This window comes from Anomaloglossus baeobatrachus, chromosome 8 (assembly GCF_048569485.1).
Source record: "Anomaloglossus baeobatrachus isolate aAnoBae1 chromosome 8, aAnoBae1.hap1, whole genome shotgun sequence".
In the NCBI taxonomy this organism is placed as follows: domain Eukaryota; kingdom Metazoa; phylum Chordata; class Amphibia; order Anura; family Aromobatidae; genus Anomaloglossus; species Anomaloglossus baeobatrachus.
The window spans coordinates 238,284,394-238,304,393 of record NC_134360.1 but is presented as its reverse complement, the minus strand read 5'-3'; the positions used below and the strand labels follow the sequence as shown (position 1 = coordinate 238,304,393).

Genomic DNA, 20,000 nt, shown 5'->3' with positions numbered 1-20,000 from the left:
GATTTTATTCTCTAGTCCTTAGTGTCTTGTGGGTCAATTCTTAAGTCTCTGATGACCAATGGTTTCATTCTTAAGTCTCTGATGACCAATGGTTTCATTCTCAAGTCTCTGATGACCAATGGTTTAATTCTCAAGTCTCTGATGACCAATGGTTTCATTCTCAAGGCTCTGATGACCAGTGATTTCATTCTCAAGTCTCTGATGACCAGTGGTTTCATTCTCAAGTCTCTGATGACCAATGGTTTAATTCTCAAGTCTCTGATGACCAATGGTTTCATTCTCAAGGCTCTGATGACCAGTGATTTCATTCTCAAGTCTCTGATGACCAGTGGTTTCATTCTCAAGGCCCTGATGACCAGTGGTTTCATTCTCAAGTCTCTGATGACCAATGGTTTCATTCTCAAGTCTCTGATGACCAATGGTTTCATTCTCAAGGCTCTGATGACCAGTGGTTTCATTCTCAAGTCTCTGATGACCAATGGTTTCATTCTCAAGTCTCTGATGACCAATGGTTTCATTCTCAAGTCTCTGATGACCAATGGTTTCATTCTCAAGGCTCTGATGACCAGTGGTTTCATTCTCAAGGCCCTGATGACCAGTGGTTTTATTCTCAAGTCTCTGATGACCAATGCTTTCATTCTCAAGTCTCTGATCAGCAGTGGTTTAATTCTCAAGTCTCTGATGACCAATGGTTTCATTCTCAAGGCTCTGATGACCAGTGGTTTCATTCTCAAGGCTCTGATGACCAGTGGTTTCATTCTCAAGGCTCTGATGACCAGTGGTGTCATTCTCAAGGCCCTGATGACCAGTGGTTTCATTCTCAAGTCTCTGATGACCAATGGTTTCATTCTCAAGTCTCTGATGACCAATGGTTTCATTCTCAAGTCTCTGATGACCAGTTGTTTCATTCTCAAGTCTCTGATGTCCAGTGGTCCATTTCTTCAGTCTCTATTGTCCAATATTACATTTCCCAAGGCTCTGCTGTCTTTTAGTTCAGTTCTCAAAGCCCTGATGTTCAGCTGGTTCACGGTTTTAGGTTCTGGTATGTACTGGTTTTATTTCTCAGCTCCTAGAGTCAGTACTTTAGTTCTTGAAGGTCCTGGCATCCAGCAGTTTAATTTTCCAATCCATTGTGCCTACTTGTTCGGTATTTTAGATCCTGGAATTTTTTTTTAGCCTTAGTGTCCAGTGATTATGTATTGTACACTTTTATCATCTTGTATAGGTGTTTGTGAGTTTCCTGGCTAGTGGCAGTGATGTAACTTGAAGCTCATGGGCCCCAATGCAAAAGCTCCAAAAAGGCCCCCAATTATTACAAGTCTTTATGGCATTGGGCTTTTCTTAGGCCAACAAAACATTTTGGGTCTTGTAAGATCAAGAGCCGGGTGTGATTGTAACCTGTTCACCTATTATTGTAGTTACACCCCTGCTCCTAACTCTGTACCATGCGGCAGTATTGGCTTTATGTTTGTGATTCCGAAAGACTAAAGATGAGGAAAACCTAAGTGGACACCTTGGAGTCTTCAGTGGAATTCGATACAGAATGAAGAATCCCGATGATCTCATTGTGGGATTGGTGAGGAATCCACAGTCTCGTCGTCTTCACGTCTCAGGATTATTTTTGACTTTTATTGCTTCTTGCGTTTTCGGAGAAGCATATTCTATCACATGTGAGCAGACGGCTGTACTGGGAATCTCAGATAAGAGCGATCATCGCCGCCTGCTCTATATATAACATGCATTCAGGAGATTACTTGTCTCTTAATATTATTACATTTTCGGTTGTCAGCTCTTTCTATCAGATTTCTCTTCTAAAAATAAGTGGATATAAACGATGTGCTGCTTGTTTGATACCATTGTTCTGCGTGTGCTGCAGAGCTGCGCTCAGAGAGCAGTGACACACATCGGTCCATAGCCACAGACATGAGATTTGTTTCCATTGGCATCGATCTAGCAGAGAATGGACAAATTCGGCAGCAACGTACTATATCCTGTGAGTACGGTCATACAGACAATGGAGCAGGCCCATGTCATTGCTTTACAGCCAAGAGTGGCCTCTAGTGGGCGCTAATAACTGACGCAAGGAACGTTCTCCATCCTTATGGGACTGACCGACAGGAGGACGATTTATATGCTAGTGCCAGAAGGAGGGTCCCGTGTGCATTTTGTACACTTTATGATCCAATTTGTCATGAACAGCCGAGAGAGTCACTCAGATATCCTGCAGCTGTTCGCTGGTTTGTCACAAACATGACTACTCTCTAGCACCCCTCTTGTCTGCAGGCCACTTTTGGTACTGCAGGACAATGAATAGAATGAGGCTGCTGAGCTAATAATGCCAAATATTGGAGGTCTCACAGCAAGGGTAAATGTATAAATCTATATATCACCTATTCCCGCTAATGGAATATATATATATATATATATATATATATATATATATATATATACATATACATATATATACATACATACATATAAATATATACATACATATATATATATACATATATATAGATATATATATATACATATATATAGATATATATATATATACATATATATATATATATATATATATATACATATATATATATATATACATATATATATATATATATATATATATACATATATATATACATACATATATATATACATATATATAGATATATATATACATATATATATACATATATATAGATATATATATATACATATATATATACATATATATAGATATATATATATACATATATATATACATATATATAGATATATATATATATATATATATATATATATATATACACATATACATATACATATACATATACATATATATATATATACATATACCTCGGTACCCTTAATGATGGCACTCCAATAATTCTATGCAATAATAACTACGCTGCCACCACCGGACGTTTCACAGGCAGTCCGGGCACCCGTTACAGATAGCATAAGGCTCTTCGGGTTTTTGGATTCGTATATAAAGCATGAGGAAAGAAACTATTAAATTTTATATATTTAATCCGAAAATAGGCAGTGTTTAAAAAATATACAAGAATTTACAAAAGGGAACAATACAATTACAGTATAGACAGTTACATAAAAATAAAAGGTATAAACATGAAACTTACTAAACTCGTGCTATAGAAGTGATGTCCAAACTTAGGGAGGGAGGGGCTCCAAGAGAAGAAAAGAAGATGGTAGAATCGGCCAGCATCACCCTTACTGATGCCCTCCAGTACTGACTGACCCCCCCAAGGAGCTAGTCATTTTTATGCCCTTAGGTAACCCCCCCCCCCTCTCTGTGACCTAATTTTACAGTGTCTTGTGGGCTGTGCCGAGATTATCACAAAGTTCCTTAATTCTAGCTTTAGGATCGCTAGGTGGCGCTGCACTAGAGTTTGTCTCTTTTCCTGGAGAGACAATTTGTACACTTTATGTAAACTTTTTCACTTTTAACTTTTCCTAACTCTTTTCTTCAAAAACCAATAACTTTTTTATTTTTTACCTTCCCTTATCCATATCAGTGCCGGCAAATCACAGAAGCATTTAAGGGGTTAACAGCAGATGCCGACTATGTAACACAGACAACCAGCATCTACCAGGTTTGGTATGCGCTCCTGAGCCCACTGCATACACTGCGCCTAATGGTGCACCATATATATACTGCACATGGGTGTCCAGAGGGTGTTAAAGGCATTGTCTCATTCGAGATTGGATATATTTTCACACCATTGGGCTGGCATCTATCTGGAGAAAGCAAACCTGTTGTACTATCATAGAAAAGGAGGTGGGTACACCCGGGTTTCTTTCTCCATTAATTCCAATGGGAGTGCCAAATAATTGCTGATGGAACCCACATCTTTTAGGCATATTGGTGTATGTGACCATCGCAGATAGCAATGCTAATTTCATATGGTAGTTTTGGAAAAATATTAGTTATCATAATGATGTGTACTGTGATGTCACATAAAAATGTGTACGATGATGTCACCTAATATTGTGTGTGGTGATGTCAGATAATGATGTGTACCGTGATCTCACATAATGATGTGTACTGTGATGTCTAGAGATGAGTGAACCTGCAGATGTTCAAGTTCGGCAGGTCCGGCTGGACTTAAAGTCTAGTTCAGGACCGCTTGATTTTTGACGCATCTTTTTTTCCAGGAGATGCAGATTGGGTGTAGAAATATCTGCACCCAAATACTCAATGTGCACAAATTGCCTAATCTGGCATGGAGTAAAATGACTTCACCTAGGTGAGGTCACTGAGTTCACCTGAGGTCAGTTCACCTGAGGTACCATGAGAACTCCAGTTGTTACCAGAGGTGAAGTCATTAAACTCAATGCCGGATTACCGAATTTGCCAATGTGTGCACATGGAGTATTTGGGTGCAGACATTGGAAAAAAACACCAAAACCGCATCAAACTACATGCTGTTTTGGTGCGCATTTTTGCCAGGAGATGCAGTTTTAATGCAGTAATATCTGCTACCAAATACTCAAAGGGCACACATTGCCTAATCCAGCATGGAGTTCAATGACTTCACCTAAGTTGTGGTCACTGAGTTCAATAAGTTCACCTGAGGTCACACCTGGAGTAACGTGGGAACCTCCAGCGGTGACCTCAGGTGAATGTCACAACTGTGGCTCCGTCAGTGTGTTTCCGAAGTCCCAATGAGTGGTCATGTCTCCTAATGTGACTGGCCGCACAGTGTGATTTCACATGTAGCAGAGTTGGGAATTGTCATGGGATGCCATGTCTGTGGATTACGTCGGACCTGCAGTGGTGTTTTGGGGTTAATAAATTGAAGAAATAGGATGTTTTTTGTTCTTTTCTTTAAATAAAGTGTATATATATATATATATATATATATATATATATTCGGGTCACATAAGGGGTTAATTACAGCTGTGATTTGTCAAAAAATCATGGCTGTCATCAAACCTGAGGTTAGTAATGGGGAAGTGTCATATATCTGTGTTTTCTATTTGTTTCTTATGACTTACAGGGTTAGTAATGGGGAGGATTTCATACACACTTCCCCATTACTAACCTCAGGTTTGATGACAGCCATGATTTTTTGACAAATCACAGCAGTTATTAACCCCTTATGTGACACAACTGCCACTGCACCAGGGCAATTCGGATGAGCTTGATAAAGCTCATATACTTGATAAATCAAATACTTCAAATCAAATACTTGATAAAGTATCGGAATTCTCGCATCTATTGGATGTGAGAATTCCGGTGAGGCTATGGGCTGCCATTTTTAGGCTGGGGGGACCCAATAACTACAGCTGTCCACTTTATCTCGGCTGGGTATCAAAATAGGAAGGAACCGCATACCGGTTTTGAAAATTATTTATTTAAATAATTAAAAATCCATATAGGGTCCCTCGTATTTGGATTCACAGCCAGGATAAGCATTATTCTCCCAGGTGGCTTTCTAATAGAGGACACAGGATCGCTCGGCCAATGAGTGCTTATGTGTATAGGACAGTCCGTAGAGACGGCTAGAAGATTGGCTGCAGCATTATTTCGCACTCAGCCATCTGAAGTGTTTGGCCATGGCTTATTGGAGTGAATGATGTCTGTGATTTGGGTGGACGCTCTGCTTTGGAGCCCTAAGTGATGACCCACCAATAAAAGGATAATGGCACCCTACCTTGAGCTTCATCATTGAGTCCTGGCATAACTTGTCTCCTCTTGCGGCCGAAACCTCGTCAATCCCGATCAGTTTTGCCTTGTATCGTACACCATCCCCCTTAAACCTTTTTATTAAAGTAGCTTCACTGCGATCTTGGCCTGAGAGACACAAAGAAAAACAAAAATGTTTAAGAAAATACAAAGTTACAAGAAAGATTTCATCTCCCCTCCCCTCGGGGTACAACAGGCCCATGAAAACTATCGATACAGACATGTCTGAAGACCAAATGGTTTTCTTTTCTCTTTTTTTGCTCGAGGCAACAGTGCTACAGACAAGAGAAAGAAAATCGTAGTAAACAACAAGAATAATTGCCATCTGCTTCATAATATAGGCCATGCATGCCCGCAATACTGTGCAATTAAATCCATATGTGCTGTCCTCTAATTGCATTTCATACAGCAGCAATGACATTGGTTATTACATATGTTTATTTAACTAATATATGTCACTTATAACAAATAGCAATACCCTGACTTTACTGTTAAGGTGGCAGATATTTAGCCTTTATGGATATCAGATCTTTGTTCTAAGCTGTAAAACAATAAAAAAAACCTGCCAATTAATGGAGAGCGGTGACATCACTGAGAATGCAGCCTATCCATTCACTAGAGAGCAGTGACCTCACTGAGAATGCAGCCTATCCATTCACTAGAGAGCAGTGACATCACTGAGAATGCAGCCTATACATTCACTAGAGAGCGGTGACCTCACTGAGAATGCAGCCTATCCATTCACTAGAGAGCGGTGACATAACTGAGAATGCAGCCTATCCATTCACTAGAGAGCGGTGACATCACTGAGAATGCAGCCTATCCATTCACTAGAGAGCGGTGACCTCACTGAGAATTCAGCCTATCCATTCACTAGAGAGTGGTGACATCACTGAGAATGCAGCCTATCCATTCACTAGAGAGCGGTGACATCACTGAGAATGCAGCCTATCCATTCACTAGAGAGCGGTGACATCACTGAGAATGCAGCCTATCCATTCACTAGAGAGCGGTGACATCACTGAGAATGCAGCATATCCATTCACTAGAGAGCAGTGACATCACTGAGAATGCAGCCTATCCATTCACTAGAGTGGTGACATCACTGAGAATGCAGCCTATCCATTCACTAGAGAGCAGTGACATCACTGAGAATGCAGCCTATCCATTCACTAGAGAGCAGTGACATCACTGAGAATGCAGCCTATCCATTCACTAGAGAGTGGTGACAACACTGAGAATGCAGCCTATCCATTCACTAGAGAGCGGTGACATCACTGAGAATGCAGCCTATCCATTCACTAGAGAGCAGTGACATCACTAAGAATGCAGCCTATCCATTCACAAGAGAGCGGTGACATCACTGAGAATGCAGCTTATCCATTCAGTAGAGAGCAGTGACATCACTGAGAATGCAGCCTATCCATTCACTAGAGAGCAGTGACATCACTGAGGATGCAGCCTATCCATTCACTAGAGAGCGGTGACATCACTGAGAATGCAGCCTATCCATTCACTAGAGAGCGGTGACATCACTAAGAATGCAGCCTATCCATTCACAAGAGAGCGGTGACATCACTGAGAATGCAACCTATCCATTCAGTAGAGAGCAGTGACATCACTGACAATGCAGCCTATCCATTCACTAGAGAGCAGTGACATCACTGAGGATGCAGCCTATCCATTCACTAGAGAGCGGTGACATCACTGAGAATGCAGCCTATCCATTCACTAGAGAGCAGTGACATCACTGAGAATGCAGCCTATCCGTTCACTAGAGAGGGGTGACATCACTGAGAATGCAGCCTATGCATTCACTAGAGAGCAATGACATCACTGAGAATGCAGCCTATCCATTCACTAGAGAGCAGTGACATCACTGAGAATGCAGCCTATCCATTCACTAGAGAGCAGTGACATCACTGAGAATGCAGCCTATCCATTCACTAGAGAGCAGTGACATCAATGAGAATGCAGCCTACCCATTCACTAGAGAGAAGTGACATCACTGAGAATGCAGCCTATCCATTCACTAGAGTGGTGACATCACTGAGAATGCAGCCTATCCATTCACTAGACAGCGGTGACATCACTGAGAATGCAGCCTATCCATTCACTAGAGAGCGGTGACATCACTGAGAATGCAGCCTATCCATTCACTAGAGAGCGGTGATATCACTGAGAATGCAGCCTATCCATTCACTAGAGAGCGGTGACATCACTGAGAATGCAGCCTATCCATTCACTAGAGAGCAGTGACATGAATGAGAATGCAGCCTATCCATTCACTAGAGTATCACTGAGAATGCAGCCTATCTATTCACTAGAGAGCGGTGACATCACTGAGAATGCAGCCTATCCATTCACTAGAGAGCGGTGACATCAGTGAGAATGCAGCCTATCCATTCACTAGAGAGCAGTGACATCACTGAGGATGCAGCCTATCCATTCACTAGAGAGCGGTGACATCACTGAGAATGCAGCCTATCCATTCACTAGAGAGCAGTGACATCACTGAGAATGCTGCCTATCCATTCACTAGAGAGGGGTGACATCACTGAGAATGCAGCCTATGCATTCACTAGAGAGCGGGGACATCAATGAGGATGCAGCCTATCCATTCACTAGACAGCGGTGACATCACTGAGAATGCAGCCTATCCATTCACTAGAGAGCAGTGACATCACTGAGAATGCAGCCTATCCATTCACTACAGAGCAGTGACATCACTGAGAATGCAGCCTATCCATCCACTAGAGAGCAGTGACATCACTGAGAATGCAGCCTATCCATCCACTAGAGAGCAGTGACATCACTGAGAATGCTGCCTATCCATTCACTAGAGAGCAGTGACATCACTGAGAATGCAGCCTATCCATTCACTAGAGAGCGGTGACATCACTGAGAATGCAGCCTATCCATTCACTAGAGAGCAGTGACATCACTGAGAATGCAGCCTATCCATTCACTAGAGAGCGGTGACATCACTGAGAATGCAGCCTATCCATTCACTAGAGAGCGGTGACATCACTGAGAATGCAGCCTATACATTCACTAGAGAGCAGTGACATCACTGAGGATGCAGCCTATCCATTCACTAGAGAGCGGTGACATCACTGAGAATGCAGCCTATCCATTCACTAGAGAGCAGTGACATCACTGAGAATGCAGCCTATCCGTTCACTAGAGAGGGGTGACATCACTGAGAATGCAGCCTATGCATTCACTAGAGAGCAATGACATCACTGAGAATGCAGCCTATCCATTCACTAGAGAGCAGTGACATCACTGAGAATGCAGCCTATCCATTCACTAGAGAGCAGTGACATCACTGAGAATGCAGCCTATCCATTCACTAGAGAGCAGTGACATCAATGAGAATGCAGCCTACCCATTCACTAGAGAGAAGTGACATCACTGAGAATGCAGCCTATCCATTCACTAGAGTGGTGACATCACTGAGAATGCAGCCTATCCATTCACTAGACAGCGGTGACATCACTGAGAATGCAGCCTATCCATTCACTAGAGAGCGGTGACATCACTGAGAATGCAGCCTATCCATTCACTAGAGAGCGGTGATATCACTGAGAATGCAGCCTATCCATTCACTAGAGAGCGGTGACATCACTGAGAATGCAGCCTATCCATTCACTAGAGAGCAGTGACATCACTGAGAATGCAGCCTATCCATTCACTAGAGAGCAGTGACATCAATGAGAATGCAGCCTACCCATTCACTAGAGAGAAGTGACATCACTGAGAATGCAGCCTATCCATTCACTAGAGTGGTGACATCACTGAGAATGCAGCCTATCCATTCACTAGACAGCGGTGACATCACTGAGAATGCAGCCTATCCATTCACTAGAGAGCGGTGACATCACTGAGAATGCAGCCTATCCATTCACTAGAGAGCGGTGATATCACTGAGAATGCAGCCTATCCATTCACTAGAGAGCGGTGACATCACTGAGAATGCAGCCTATCCATTCACTAGAGAGCAGTGACATGAATGAGAATGCAGCCTATCCATTCACTAGAGTATCACTGAGAATGCAGCCTATCTATTCACTAGAGAGCGGTGACATCACTGAGAATGCAGCCTATCCATTCACTAGAGAGCGGTGACATCACTGAGAATGCAGCCTATCCATTCACTAGAGAGCAGTGACATCACTGAGGATGCAGCCTATCCATTCACTAGAGAGCGGTGACATCACTGAGAATGCAGCCTATCCATTCACTAGAGAGCAGTGACATCACTGAGGATGCAGCCTATCCATTCACTAGAGAGCGGTGACATCACTGAGAATGCAGCCTATCCATTCACTAGAGAGGGGTGACATCACTGAGAATGCAGCCTATGCATTCACTAGAGAGCGGGGACATCAATGAGGATGCAGCCTATCCATTCACTAGACAGCGGTGACATCACTGAGAATGCAGCCTATCCATTCACTAGAGAGCAGTGACATCACTGAGAATGCAGCCTATCCATTCACTAGAGAGCAGTGACATCACTGAGAATGCAGCCTATCCATCCACTAGAGAGCAGTGACATCACTGAGAATGCAGCCTATCCATCCACTAGAGAGCAGTGACATCACTGAGAATGCTGCCTATCCATTCACTAGAGAGCAGTGACATCACTGAGAATGCAGCCTATCCATTCACTAGAGAGCGGTGACATCACTGAGAATGCAGCCTATCCATTCACTAGAGAGCAGTGACATCACTGAGAATGCAGCCTATCCATTCACTAGAGAGCGGTGACATCACTGAGAATGCAGCCTATCCATTCACTAGAGAGCGGTGACATCACTGAGAATGCAGCCTATACATTCACTAGAGAGCGGTGACATCACTGAGAATGCAGCCTATCCATTCACTAGAGAGCAGTGAGATCACTGAGAATTTCAGCCTATCCATTCACTAGAGAGCGGTGACATCACTGGGAGTGCAGCCTATCCATTCACTAGAGAGCGGGGACATCACTGAAAATGCAGCCTATCCATTCACTAGAGAGCGGTGACATCACTGAGAATGCAGCCTATCCATTCACTAGAGAGCGGTGACATCACTGAGAATGCAGCCTATACATTCACTAGAGAGCGGTGACATCACTGAGAATGCAGCCTATCCATTCACTAGAGAGCGGTGTTATCACTGAGAATGCAGCCTATCCATTCCCTAGAGAGCAGTGACATCACTGAGAATGCAGCCTATCCATTCCCTAGAGAGCAGTGACATCACTGAGAATGCAGCCTATCCATTCACTAGAGAGCAGTGACATCACTGAGAATGCTGCCTATCCATTCACTAGAGAGCAGTGACATCACTGAGAATGCAGCCTATCCATCCACTAGAGAGCAGTGACATCACTGAGAATGCTGCCTATCCATTCACTAGAGAGCAGTGAAATCACTGAGAATGCAGCCTATCCATTCACTAGAGAGCGGTGACATCACTGAGAATGCTGCCTATCCATTCACTAGAGAGCAGTGAAATCACTGAGAATGCAGCCTATCCATTCACTAGAGAGCGGTGACATCACTGAGAGTGCAGCCTATCCATTCACTAGAGAGCAGTGACATCACTGAGAATGCAGCCTATCCATTCACTAGAGAGCGGTGACATCACAGAGTGCAGCCTATCCATTCACTAGAGAGTGGTGACATCACTGAGAATGTAGCGTATCCATTCACTAGAGAGCGGTGACATCACTGAGAATGCAGCCTATCCATTCAGTAGAGAGCAGTGACATCACTGAGAATGCAGCCTATCCATTCACTAGAGAGCGGTGACATCACTGAGAATGCAGCCTATCCATTCACTAGAGAGCAGTGACATCACTGAGAATGCAGCCTATCCATTCACTAGAGAGCGGTGACATCACTGAGAATACAGCCTATCCATTCACTAGAGAGCGGTGACATCACTGAGAGTGCAGCCTATCCATTCACTAGAGAGCGGTGACATCACTGAGAATGCAGCCTATCCATTCACTAGAGAGCGGTGACATCACTGAGAATGCAGCCTATCCATTCACTAGAGAGCAGTGACATCACTGAGAATGCAGCCTATCCATTCACTAGAGAGCGGTGACATCACTGAGAATACAGCCTATCCATTCACTAGAGAGCAGTGACATCACTGAGAATGCAGCCTATCCATTCACTAGAGAGCGGTGACATCACTGAGAATGCAGCCTATCCATTCACTAGAGAGCAGTGACATCACTGAGCATGCAGCCTATCCATTCACTAGAGAGCGGTGACATCACTGAGAATGCAGCCTATCCATTCACTAGAGAGCGGTGACATCACTGAGAATACAGCCTATCCATTCACTAGAGAGCAGTGACATCACTGAGAATGCAGCCTATCCATTCACTAGAGAGCAGTGACATCACTGAGAATGCAGCCTATCCATTCACTAGAGAGCAGTGACATCACTGAGATTGCAGCCTATACATTCACTAGAGAGCGGTGACATCCCTGAGAATGCAGCCTATCCATTCACTAGAGAGCAGTGACATCACTGAGAATGCAGCCTATCCATTCACTAGAGAGCAGTGACATCACTGAGAATGCAGCCTATCCATTCACTAGAGAGCGGTGACATCACTGAGAATGCAGCCTATCCATTCACTAGAGAGCAGTGACATCACTGAGAATGCAGCCTATCCATTCACTAGAGAGCGGTGTTATCACTGAGAATGCAGCCTATCCATTCCCTAGAGAGCAGTGACATCACTGAGAATGCAGCCTATCCATTCCCTAGAGAGCAGTGACATCACTGAGAATGCAGCCTATCCATTCACTAGAGAGCAGTGACATCACTGAGAATGCTGCCTATCCATTCACTAGAGAGCAGTGACATCACTGAGAATGCAGCCTATCCATCCACTAGAGAGCAGTGACATCACTGAGAATGCTGCCTATCCATTCACTAGAGAGCAGTGAAATCACTGAGAATGCAGCCTATCCATTCACTAGAGAGCGGTGACATCACTGAGAATGCTGCCTATCCATTCACTAGAGAGCAGTGAAATCACTGAGAATGCAGCCTATCCATTCACTAGAGAGCGGTGACATCACTGAGAGTGCAGCCTATCCATTCACTAGAGAGCAGTGACATCACTGAGAATGCAGCCTATCCATTCACTAGAGAGCGGTGACATCACAGAGTGCAGCCTATCCATTCACTAGAGAGCAGTGACATCACTGAGAATGCAGCCTATCCATTCACTAGAGAGCGGTGACATCACTGAGAATACAGCCTATCCATTCACTAGAGAGCAGTGACATCACTGAGAATGCAGCCTATCCATTCACTAGAGAGCGGTGACATCACTGAGAATGCAGCCTATCCATTCACTAGAGAGCAGTGACATCACTGAGCATGCAGCCTATCCATTCACTAGAGAGCGGTGACATCACTGAGAATGCAGCCTATCCATTCACTAGAGAGCGGTGACATCACTGAGAATACAGCCTATCCATTCACTAGAGAGCAGTGACATCACTGAGAATGCAGCCTATCCATTCACTAGAGAGCAGTGACATCACTGAGAATGCAGCCTATCCATTCACTAGAGAGCAGTGACATCACTGAGATTGCAGCCTATACATTCACTAGAGAGCGGTGACATCCCTGAGAATGCAGCCTATCCATTCACTAGAGAGCAGTGACATCACTGAGAATGCAGCCTATCCATTCACTAGAGAGCAGTGACATCACTGAGAATGCAGCCTATCCATTCACTAGAGAGCGGTGACATCACTGAGAATGCAGCCTATCCATTCACTAGAGAGCAGTGACATCACTGAGAATGCAGCCTATCCATTCACTAGAGAGCGGTGACATCACTGAGAATGCAGCCTATCCATTCACTAGAGAGCAGTGACATCACTGAGAATGCAGCCTATCCATTCACTAGAGAGCGGTGACATCACTGAGAATGCAGCCTATCCATTCACTAGAGAGCAGTGACATCACTGAGAATGCAGCCTATCCATTCACTAGAGAGCAGTGACATCACTGAGATTGCAGCCTATACATTCACTAGAGAGCGGTGACATCCCTGAGAATGCAGCCTATCCATTCACTAGAGAGCAGTGACATCACTGAGAATGCAGCCTATCCATTCACTAGAGAGCAGTGACATCACTGAGAATGCAGCCTATCCATTCACTAGAGAGCGGTGACATCACTGAGAATGCAGCCTATCCATTCACTAGAGAGCAGTGACATCACTGAGAATGCAGCCTATCCATTCACTAGAGAGCGGTGACATCACTGAGAATGCAGCCTATCCATTCACTAGAGAGCGGTGACATCACTGAGAATGCAGCCTATCCATTCACTAGAGAGCGGTGACATCACTGAGAATGCAGCCTATCCATTCACTAGAGAGCGGTGAAATCTCTAGACATACTCATCATTGTCTAAAGAACTCACATGCTGGATATCTTTTCGGGGACCATCTGTGGACAATTCATGAACCAATGTCACCCGCGCCTTTGCATTGTTCTGTGATGTAACATACCGCACATGATATCATCTGGATTTTGTATTGTGTGTTATTATAGGAACGTCTGGATTATGGTAATTTACTGTTATTTTTTTAGTGTTGGCTTGAATTATTTTTTAATTCATTCATTAGTGATGTAATGTATTTATTTTCTTTGCCAAATCCCCAGATTGCTCTTTCTCTGCGCCTGTATATGAGGACTATGAGGAATATGCAGCATATGGACAAGGAGTTATGGCAGGACTAAAAACAGTAACAAGAATAATATGGAGGTTATTTTCTGATTTCATATCTGTAGTCATACGGCATCTTCCAAAGTCTCTCCTGCGGCGCACAGAGTCCACGCTGCTCAGTAATATGGATACAATAGGAGGAGTGTAAATTCTGCTCCACGGTGATGTGTGATGCTGGAGCATGATCCGTACAGGTCCAATCATAGAATCAATTCTATATATTGATGTGCTGGTGACCCATGTGCGAGACGTCTTGTGCTCGTTGAGTGTTCAGCAGAGAAGTATTCAGAACCGGTTTGTGGAAATACTGGTGGACTTGGAATTGGTGGATCGTTGGATATTCTGTGTTAAGTGGTAGACAGGCTAGGAGTCATTTTAAGTAAATACCTTAGTAACCATGAACAACACAAAAGATACTAGCTGAGCCTCATGGTGTCCACAATTTACACGTTCATATTACCATGAGTTTTCCAGAAATTGCCAAGTTCTTTACTATCTACTGTCATTTTCATGATTGTGAGCCATGGACTGTAACCACCAAGCTTCTGTGCCATGGATTGTAACCACCAAGCTTGTGTACCATGGACTGTAACCACCAAGCTTGTGTACCATGGACTGTAACCACCAAGCTTCTGAGCCATGGATTGTAACCACCAAGCTTCTGAGCCATGGACTGTAACCACCAAGCTTCTGTGCCATGGATTGTAACCACCAAGCTTGTGTACCATGGACTGTAACCACCAAGCTTGTGTACCATGGACTGTAACCACCAAGCTTGTGTACCATGGACTGTAACCACCAAGCTTGTGTACCATGGACTGTAACCACCAAGCTTGTGTACCATGGACTGTAACCACCAAACTTGTGAGCCATCAACTGTAACCACCAAGCTTCTGAGCCATGGATTGTAACCACCAAGCTTGTGAGCCATGGATTGTAACCACCAAGCTTCTGAGCCATGGATTGTAACCACCAAGCTTCTGAGCCATGGATTGTAACCACCAAGCTTCTGAGCCATGGACTGTAACCACCAAAGCTTGTGTACCATGGACTGTAACCACCAAGCTTGTGAGCCATCAACTGTAACCACCAAGCTTCTGAGCCATGGACTGTAACCACCAAGCTTCTGAGCCATGGACTGTAACCACCAAGCTTCTAAGCCATGGACTGTAACCACCAAGCTTGTGAGCCATGGACTGTAACCACCAAGCTTCTGAGCCATGGACTGTAACCACCAAGCTTCTGAGCCATGGACTGTAACCACAAAGCTTGTATGCCATGGATTGTAATCACCAAGCTTGTGAGCCATGGACTGTATCCACAAAGCTTCTGAACCATGGAGTGTAAGCACCAAGCTTCTGAGCCATGGACTGTAACCACAAAGCTTGTGTGCCATAAACTGTAACCACCAAGCTTGTGAGCCATGGACTGTATCCACCAAGCTTGTGAGCCATGGACTGTAACCACCAAGCTTCTGAGCCATGGACTGCAACCACCAAGCTTCTGAGCCATGGACTGTAACCACCAAGCTTCTGAGCCATGGACTGTAACCACCAAGCTTGTGAGCCATGGACTGTAACCACCAAGCTTCTGAGCCATGGACTGTAACCACCAAGCTTCTGAGGCATGGAGTGTAACCACCAAGCTTCTGAGCCATGGAGTGTAACCACCAAGCTTCTGAGCCATGGACTGTAACCACCAAGCTTGTGTGCCATGGACTGTAACCACCAAGCTTCTGAGCCATGGACTGTAACCACCAAGCTTCTGAGCCATGGACTGTAACCACCAAGCTTCTGAGCCATGGAGTGTAACCACCAAGCTTCTGAGCCATGGACTGTAACCACCAAGCTTGTGAGCCATGGAGTGTAACCACCAAGCTTGTGAGCCATGGATTGTAACCACCAAGCTTCTGAGCCATGGACTGTAACCACCAAGCTTCTGATCCATGGACTGTAACCACCAAGCGTCTGAGCCATGGACTGTAACCACCAAGCTTCTGAGCCATGGACTGTAACCACCAAGCTTCTGAGCCATGGACTGTAACCACCAAGCTTCTGAGCCATGGACTGTAACCACCAAGCTTCTGAGCCATGGACTGTAACCACCAAGCTTCTGAGCCATGGACTGTAACCACCAAGCTTGGGTGTGACCAGTAGAAGTATCATAAATAATAAAGTCTCCACTCAGAGTCTTTCTTAGCTTAGAGGGATCGTACAGCAAAAAACTGTTACTTTTGTTCCATTTCTCACGTTTCCTCCGTGCACAATGTTGCATTTATATTGTTGCAGTAATAAAGAAGAGATTTTGGAATTTGCGGAGAAGGGCAGGGTGCGGGCGTTTATCGGGCTCTCCGGAGCCACCTCTCGGCGGCAGAGGACTATTTATGGAAATATTTCTTTTTTCTTCTCACATTAAGAAATAAACGCTGTTATATAGAGGGAGGGGGGAGGGGGTCAGAGGAGGTTTCCATAGTTACAAGGCAGCTATTCTAAGACGTATTGGCAGTGCCGAGTGCCGTGTAAAGCTGTCTTATCTAAACGTGTTATTACTGCAGAAAAAAGGCTCCGTGAAAGAGCAACTGGTTCTAGAGAAAAAGAATGAAAGAAAATTCTAACAAGTAAATAGATGGAAAATGCAAAAAATAAATAAATGAAGAGCTTGGTTAACAATCTATTATGTGCTTGTCAGTTAAAGGGAAAGGCAGCCAATAATACTGATTAGCCGACCAAGAAATAAGGTCTAGAAGAAGGGGAAGACCGGGACTAATGCCCAACCCGAGTAGACCGCCAGCGCCTGCCTCCAAAAACGGTTTTGTAACCTTGATGCCCCATAGACCATTATCGCTCCCCAAGACTCTTCCACCAGTCCACCATTATATCCCATACAAAGGTGAGATTTACATGCCAAAGCTGAAACTACTAAAAAACAAAAAAGAAAATTTTTTTTTTTTTTTTTTAGATGTTTTGCATATCAAAATGGCCCTTTTTATACCTGCCCAGTAGCCACGTCACAGCAATCTCATTATCTAACATGTAGTTTACCTTTTGACCAGCTTTTTGGGTTTTTGTTTTTTTTAATTATTAATACATATTTGTTATTTTAATTTATTTTATATTAGATATTTCATTTTATATTAATTATTTATTACTTATTTATACTACATTTTTCAATGTGCAATGTCCAGTAATCATCCGTTAAGACTCATCCAGCAGCAATCAATTGGCAAAAAAATTGTATAAAAACGGAGTGGAGTGTAAAAATAAATGATTGGAAAAAATGCCCGTAGCCGTCTGCTTTAATTGCGCCATTTTTTTCCCAATTTATTTATTTTTACACTGCACTTCAGGGACCCAGAAAACTAGTGTGAGGGGAACCAATCACAGATGCTGGCAACCTGACTGCAACCAATCACAGAAGCCGTCAGTCTGACTGCAACCAATCACAGATGCCGGCAACCTGACTGCAACCAATCACAGATGCCGGCAGTCTGACTGCAACCAATCACAGACGCTGTCAGAGAGGACGTCACACGGTGTTTGGTGCTAAACTCGGCAAGAATCATGGTGGCTTCTGACACTGTTCACACTGCAGAATCTGATGCTCCACACTATGGTTCCTCTGGTGCTTCTGAATTGCACAGACAGGCTCAGGCGTCAACCAGCTGCGTGCTCATTAGTGATCGGGCATGCAGGAGCTAATTTCTGCTAGCCTGCTAGTTACCTGTTGGATCACATGTTGTGGGAGACCTGTGAAATCACTTCCCACCTTTTTAAGATAAAAATGAAGTAAACCAATTCTGTGGTGGCCGCGCTCCCCATAGTAATGATTTTAAAACCTCTTGTCCACAAATGGAATTTATTACTCAAACATACGGAAATAGAAAAAACGGATACAACGCGTTTCGGCGGGAACAACCGCCTTCCTCAGGTATCTGAATAAAAATGCATCTCACTCTACTTTATAGATAAAAAAAGTAGAGTGAGATGCATTTTTATTCAGATACCTGAGGAAGGCGGTTGTTCCCACCGAAACGCGTTGTATCCGTTTTTTATTTCCGTATGTTTGAGTAATAAATTCCATTTGTGGACAAGAGGTTTTAAAATCATTACTACGGAGAGCGCGGCCACCACAGAATTGGTTTACTTCATTTTTAACTTTATTACCTGTGGGAATCCGTGGCAGAACCAAACACAGGATCAATTCAAGGCAAGCAGCAGACCCGGATAAGGAGACTTTGGAAAAGTCAGATATGCTTGAAGTTTTGTGGCAAAAGGTGAGTGCATAAAACTTCAGTAAAAAGGGCACCAAAGAGCCGCTTTGATAACGCGCTGAGATTGGCGCCGCGTGTTTGTTTTTTATTATATACCCTGCAGGGAATCACCTTACTTCACCTTTTTAAGATGGTGGAGTCTGTCTTCCCATGCCGACTATAGCTTTTGCTTAACTGGTCCATGTGCTGTTGTGTCCCAGTCCAATTAGTATTGCTTTGTGTGTGGTGTTGTTGTGGAGTTCTTCCACTGTCTTGTTGTTTCCTACCTGCTCTTATTTTCCTCCTAAGCTCTTTTTGTCTTATACCACTGTGTGTGCCATGAGATACAGATTTGGTTTCCCCTGTTTGTCTATTTCTTCTAGCTTTTTCATTCCTACCCCGGCATTCCCCGGGAGTTAGGGGGTGGGAATATAAGATCAGAGCTGGTCAGGAGCAGGTCCAGGAACGCGGTCTAGAATTCCTCACCATTAGGGTTAACTCTGGGATTAGAAATGGCCAGGGTCCCCTAGCCTGAGGACCAGTCTCCTGCTCTCCACCCTTTCTGCAAGGGTGGGCAGGAGAAGCAGTGAATATTCATAAGAGTTAATGAGCAGACCCGGAAGCAGTGTGACAAGCACCCGGAGACTTGGTAAATAGAACTGTCCTGCTTTTAACCCCCATTTTGCTTCCTTTTGCAGACCCCAGCTCTAGCTGCCACCATTTTACAGCACACAAGTTCAGGCTCCCATAGACTTATATGGGGTTCGATGCCCAGGCTTAAGTTCAAGACCTTTTAAGCCCAGTTGAACCCGACCATTTGCGTGTTTGCCCATCTGTAGTTGCAATGTATGATTGGATGATTACTGGACATGTGATCTCAGCCTCAGTCTAGGTACGATTAGAAAAACTATGTAATTTCTTTTTTTTTCCTTACATTTGGAACAACTCTTCCAGAAGTTCCCCGTCTCTCATATTGCAAAATATTAAGTGACAGGAAAGGCAGAGAGCAGTGGGAGAGCCCAGTGTAGCTCATGTGAGCTGCACATGATTTAATACAGTTACTGCCTACACAGAGCGCAGCAGGCGAGATAAGTTTGTCATCTACTGTTGCGCTCTGCATAGGCAGTAACTAAGGTGAAAACAAAACCCTTATTTCATTATACTGAGAGCTTTGTCGTCTTGATAGTCCCTGGGTTGACAATCACCGCTCCAAGAAGAAATAGCTTAATGTAGTGACATCATTGCTCACTTGACAGTGGGGGGAAG

The 20,000-nt window shown here is 43.9% G+C and overlaps 1 protein-coding gene across 11 annotated transcripts in view; it reads right to left on the bottom strand.

Moving 5' to 3' along the window:
* DAB1 (DAB adaptor protein 1) overlaps positions 1 to 20,000 on the bottom strand; it is a 955,902-nt gene that overhangs the window by 136,126 nt on the left and 799,776 nt on the right. For all 11 annotated transcript variants that reach the window (XM_075320416.1, XM_075320418.1, XM_075320419.1 and 8 more), the window contains one exon: positions 5,682 to 5,821. In XM_075320416.1, coding sequence (XP_075176531.1) covers positions 5,682 to 5,821 — 140 coding nt within the window. The remainder of the gene's footprint in view (positions 1 to 5,681; positions 5,822 to 20,000) is intronic.